Source organism: Plasmodium gaboni (assembly GCF_001602025.1).
Source record: "Plasmodium gaboni strain SY75 chromosome Unknown, whole genome shotgun sequence".
In the NCBI taxonomy this organism is placed as follows: Eukaryota; Apicomplexa; class Aconoidasida; order Haemosporida; family Plasmodiidae; genus Plasmodium; species Plasmodium gaboni.
Window position 1 is genome coordinate 4,293 of NW_017385342.1, and position 6,687 is coordinate 10,979.

The 6,687-nt window shown below is 14.4% G+C and overlaps 2 protein-coding genes across 2 annotated transcripts; both read left to right on the forward strand.

Moving 5' to 3' along the window:
• Positions 1-347: 347 nt before the first annotated feature.
• PGSY75_0017300 (exported protein (PHISTa)) lies at positions 348-1,440 on the forward strand (the record flags this gene model as incomplete). The annotated part of the gene is made up of 2 exons (XM_018783312.1): positions 348-488; positions 697-1,440. The coding sequence occupies 2 exons, from the start codon at positions 348-350 to the stop codon at positions 1,438-1,440; spliced, it is 885 nt and encodes a 294-aa protein (XP_018638911.1).
• Positions 1,441-5,073: 3,633 nt separating this feature from the next.
• On the forward strand, positions 5,074-5,346 carry PGSY75_0017400 (acyl-CoA binding protein; the record flags this gene model as incomplete). The annotated part of the gene is made up of 1 exon (XM_018783313.1): positions 5,074-5,346. One exon carries the CDS (start codon positions 5,074-5,076, stop codon positions 5,344-5,346), a length of 273 nt encoding a protein of 90 aa, XP_018638912.1.
• Between the last annotated feature and the right edge of the window lie 1,341 nt (positions 5,347-6,687).

Here is a 6,687-nt window from a genome sequence, read left to right on the forward strand (position 1 = left end):
TTTTTTTTTTTTTTTTTAAATTTTTTTATAAATTATTTTTTTTTTTTTTTTTTTTTTTTTTTTTTTTTTTTTTTTTTTTTTTTTTTTTTTTTTTTTTTTTTTTTTTTTTTTTTATAATAATAAAATATTTTATTCTTTTGTTTATATTTTATGTTATTTTCTGTTGTATTATTATTCTCGTATTATAACTTTTTTTATGGAACTTTTTAAATTTAGTTAAACAAATTATAAAATTAATATATAAAATATGTATATATGTAATTAATTATTTTTTTATTTTAATAAAAAAAAAATATAAGTCATGTTTTGAGAATTTGATTCATTGAATATTAATAAAATAAATTTTAATGAAAAACATAATAAATAAAAAATTTGATAGTATATCTGCATATATTTATTTGAATAAAAATGGGATTTTATTTTATAGATCATTTTCTTTTTTTTTATTGATTTTGTATTTTATTGGAATTTTTTATGTATCTTTAAAAGTAATTTGATTTTAATATATTAATATTTCATATATGTAATAATTATTATATTATATTATATATTTGTTTTTAATTTAATAAAATTTATATTAAAATGAATAAATATATATATATATATATATATATATATATATATATATATATATATATATATATATACATATTGTGTATAATGAATTTTTTTTTTTTTTTTTATTTTATTTTATAGTATTCATATCAGAATGAATCTGAAGAGAAAAAACAATATTACTTTATATATTCAAGAAATTTATTTGAGTTAAAAAAAGTGAGTTTCGAGTCATTTAGAAATAAAATAGGTAAATGTAAATTATGGAATAAAAAGGATGATGTAAATAAAAAAAAAAATAATGAAGAAAATATTGAAGATTTTAAGAAACAAAATATAACTAAGAATGAAGCTTATTGTAGTAATGAAATTGATACTAGTAATAAGAAAGAAGGAGATTTTATAAAAGTTAAAAATAATAATTATATATCAAAACAGTTAAGTAAAGAAGAATTACATGATTTATTGTATACTTTTGTAGAAGTTCCAGAAAGACAGATTCTTCTTTTTTTATGGAACCAAATACTTGGATTATATGATGAAAAATTAAATGATTTATTAAAAGACATATTTAATTTTATACCAAACCGTGTTTATAGAAACGAAAAGAATAGGGAGGGTAGATCTTTTTATAAACTTATAAGCCGTGAAATGATATTTGATAAATGTGTTATTAATTGTAGAGAAGAATTAGCAATAAAAAAAGTAGAATTTACAAAAGGTTATTATGATTTACTTGATAATAAAAATCCAATGGAAGATGTACGAAAATTTATTTTTTCATGTATAGAACAATATGATGAACTTATGAAAAAATTTTGTAATAAATATAAAAAGAAACCTTTTCCAATAAAAGCATTATATAACCAAAAAGAAATTCATTAGAAATATTATCTAAATTATAACAAACGATCTAAAAGTTACGTATAATAAAAATAATTTATTATTATACTATTTATTATAAGAATTAATATATACACATGTTAAATGAACGAAATATATTTATATTTACATTTGTATTTTTAATGTATTTATTTATTTATATATTTATTTATATTCTTATACAACCTTTTTTTTTTTTTTGGGAATAAATAATTTAACATATATATATATATATATATATATATATATATATATATATATATATGATATTTCTAATGATATTATTTTATAATGTCATATTTATAAAAACTATATAGTATGTGAATATATATATTGTATTTAGTATTTAAAAATTATTATTTTAAAAAATCAATAAATCATATATGTTACAGTATTATATTTTTCAATACATAATATATAATTATATATATATATTTTATGTAATTATTTTAATTTTAATAGAAGCATATGTTTTTATTTTTTTTGTTACAAAACGTAAATAGACAAAATACAAAATAATAGAATCGTTGATATTTTTTTATTTGTTTCTAAATAACATATTAATATCATACATGTTTGGTATATATTAAGAAATTTTGAATTATTATATATTTTGTATACGAATAAATATATAATTTAAAAATTTATTAAATTAAATTAAATACAAAATAAGACAAATATTATTTTTAATAATTCCTAAGATGTTCGAAGATTTCAATTGTGTAATTAATGTATTGTATAAACATATATATATTTTTTTTTTTACTATTAAATAATATAATTTTTTTCTTTTTGTCATGATTCTTTTTTATATCCAATTATTTAATAATATGTGTTATATTAGATAGAGTATATGTATATAATAGTAAAAATGTTTATAAATGTATTTGTAAAATTTTCATTTTAAATTTATTTAATTAATAATTAATAACGATTTATGTAAAAATGATGAAAGTTTAATATGTAATGAAATACTCCTCAAAAAAAGATTGAATTAAATGAAAACATGAACTAATTTCTATTAATACTTTGCAATATAATAATATAAAATATTAGTTATAAAAATTGGAGTTTTACAAATATGCATATATATATATATATATATATATATATATATATATATATATATATATATATAATATCAGTATAAACTATTATTTAATATACATTTTTATATTATAAAATTTAATTACATCATTATTTTTATTTAAATCATTTTCTCATATATACTTGTTTTTATTTATTATTGTGGTTAATAGAAAAAATTAATGTGCTTAGATAAATATGAAAATATTGGTATAGCGAAAACAATGGAAGAAATAGAAAGTATAACAGAATTTTCAAAGACTTTTTCTTTTAATTCTGAATATTCCTAATGTATATGTGTATCTATTACTTTGTCTATACAAATATTATCAAAGTCTTGTAACACAAGTTTCGCTCTTTTAAAAAAGGATTCTTTTTTTTTATTATTTATTTATTCATTCATTCATTCATTCATTCATTCATTCATTCATTCATTCATTATTAATTTTTTTTTTTATACATAAATGTATTTATTTTAATATTAATTTTTATTTAAATCGTTTTAACAAATAAAATAAAATAATTATATACTTTATGTAAAGCTTTTTTTAATATTTTCATAATATATTTAATTTTACTTTAAAATATTATTTTAAGTTATATATCAAGTGAACAATTGTATGATTAAATTTATAAAATAAATAAATAAAAACAAGATAATATAATATTAAGTAAAATTATGTACAATTTAATTAAATATATAAAAATTATTATTATTTTATATAACATAAAAAAAATATTTTTTTACTTTCCCCAATTAAAAATGTTTATAAGACAAAAATATATATATATATATATATATATATTTGACTGAAATTTAAAAATTATATAAAAAATAATGTATACATAAAATTTTATATTTGTCTAATAAGAACTACGTTTTTATAATACAAGTATAGATACTATATATATATTATATATTTTATTTTGTTAATTATGAATAGTAAGGTTTATAAAAATTTTGATACGTTTATAAAAATTTTGATGTTATGTTTTAAAAATGTAAATATAAAATAGAATTATAAACAAATACGTTTAACAATATAAAGATTCTAAGAAATATTATAAATATCAATAATATATATTATAAGAGATAAATATATATTAATATATCATAATAAAATTATGTACGATTTAATTAAATATATAAAAAATATTATTATTTTATATAACATAAAAAAAAAATATTTTTTTACATTCCCCAATTAAAAATGTTTTAAGACAAAAATATATATATACATATATTTTATTGAAATTTAAAAATTATATAAAAAATAATATATACATAAAATTTTATATTTGACCAATAACAACTACTTTTTTATAATACAAGTATAGATACTATATATATATATATATATATATTTTTTTTTGTTAATTATGAATAGTAACGTTTATAAAAATATTGATATTAAGTTTTAAAAATGCAAATATAAAATAGAATTATAAACAAATACGTTTAACAATATAAAGATTCTAAGAAATATTTAAAAATCAATAATATATATTATAAGAGATAAATATATATTAATATATCATAAAATAATATAAATATTATAATACAATATGAAAAATATAAGGTAATGATAATAATATATATTATATATAATTTTAGGTTAAAAAATAATACAATATTTATAATGAAAACAATATAGGTATATGAAAAATTTGCATGCAGCGTTTTTATAATTATATATATATTTATATTTTGTTTCTTAAAAAAATTCTAAAAATTAATATTAATTTTTTTGTTTTATTGTTTTATTATTTCTACGTGACATCATTCCTTCATAACTTATATTCATCATCTGTATTATTTTGGTGGTTATAAAAATAACTGTGTTGAACTTCAAAGTAAGAAGAATAAAAAATGATATAATATAGAGAAAAAAAAAATAAAAATACATAGTTTTAAATTTATTATCATTTTCGTTAAATTGTTTAATCCTTCTTAACTTATATATTTATTTTGTTAAATATATTTAAAAAAAAAAAATAAAAATTTTGGTAGTAATAGAAATTAAACAAATATAATATTTTTTTAATTAAAATTATTTTTATAATAAAAAGAATTATTATAAAAGAAAAATTATGTAACATATAAAAAAATAAATAAAAACATTTTTTTTTATTATTTATCATATATTTTTTTTTTATTCTTAAATAGATTATTTATTTATATAATTATTTAATCTTTGTTTTTAATTTTTTAAAAGAACATATATATTAAACAATAAAATAAGGTAAACAATTTTAAATTATTCTCTATAGAAACAATAATATTTTTTTATAATGTCTTTATATATATATATATATATATATATATATATATATATATATTGGATGTAATAAAATCATTATCACATTATTATATATATATATTCGTTAATCTATATTATTTATATTTATCATAATAAATAAAATAAAGTATATGAATGTTTTTCGTGTTTATTCTAGTACATATAATTAAAATTGTACAATATTTATTTATATATAAATTTTATTTTTAGATCGTAAAATTCAATAATAAAATAAAGAATAAAACTTAAAATGGCTGAATTCTTTGAGGAAAGCGTTTCCTTCATTAATAGTGTACCAAAAAGTGTAAATTTGCCTAACGATATAAAATTAGATTTGTATAAATATTTTAAGCAGAGTACAATAGGTAATTGTAATATAAAGGAACCAAATAAATTTAAAGTATATGATAGAAGAAAATATGAGGCTTGGAAATCTGTAGAAAATTTAAATAGAGAAGATGCAAAAAGAAGATACGTTGAACTTGTTAGCGAGTTGTTTCCTTACTGGCAAGATGGGGAATAATTCATCAATTTGTATAAGTACATATTATATAGTATTTTATTTTATTTTATTTTATTTTATTTGATTAACGTTTTTTTTTTTTTTTTTGATCGCATTGTTTTGTTAATAATTATATATATGTTTGTAGTTTGAAAATGTTATCTTATATATTAGTTTTTTTTTTTTTTTTTTTTTTTTTGAATTATAAGATAGTTCTTTTTACCTTGTTTTAGTATATATATATGATTACATATTTAATATGAATTAAAACACATATAAATAAATATATATTATGTAGAAAGACATTATAAGTTTTTATTCTATTAAATGTATGTTTTTGTTGCTTTTTTTTTCTAAATATTATTCACAGAATTTATATGATGAAAATATATTTCCATTCACAAAATAGTTTGAAATAATATCATAAAATTTATCAGAATTTTGATATGAAAATAATAATAATGAGGGAAAAAAATATTCAATAAACCTTTTGGATGAAAAAAATGAGAGCGCCAATAATTCAAGTAATAAGAATAGAATTATATTGAAAAATAAATGCTACAATGATATGTCAAAAATTTTAGTAGAAAAGGAAGTACGTGATCTTTTAAATTCGTTAGAAGAATGCCTCTCAAAAAAAGATCTTAGAAATATATGCGCTTACACACTTTCTGTTGCAAAAGAAGTTTTTGACAATACATTGAATGTGTTGAAGGGATCAATACAAATATATCACAATAACAATACAAAAATGAAATCTTACAAAAAATTTACATTATCTTTGCATTTACTGAAAAATTAATTATTATAAAGGTTAAATGAAAGATATTTTTTAATTATATTATATATATATATATATATATTTTATTATTATAATCATAATTTGATGAAAAAGAAATATAATTAAATTGAATGAACAAAATAATAATATATTAAAATAATGAAAAAAATAATATAAAGAAAATATAATATTTCACATTTTTTATAATTTTGAATTTTAAATTCAAATAAAATTTAATCTTATATTGTATAATAATTTAGAATTAAATTTTATTTTAATATATTTTTAGGAAATGTAACACTAATGTAACAACTAACATGATATATGCTTTTGTAAGAAAGATTAAAATGTGTAAATATATAATTGTTAAATGTGTAGAACACATATTTTAGAACTTATTAGAACATATATATATATATATATTGAATATACTACGAAATAACTATATATCATTTGTATTAAATAAAATATTTAACAAGAACATTGTGTATCATAATATATGATATGACAATATTTTAAACTCATAGTAAGTATATACTAATAATTTAATTTTATTATTTTTTGTTCTAAAATTTATAGTA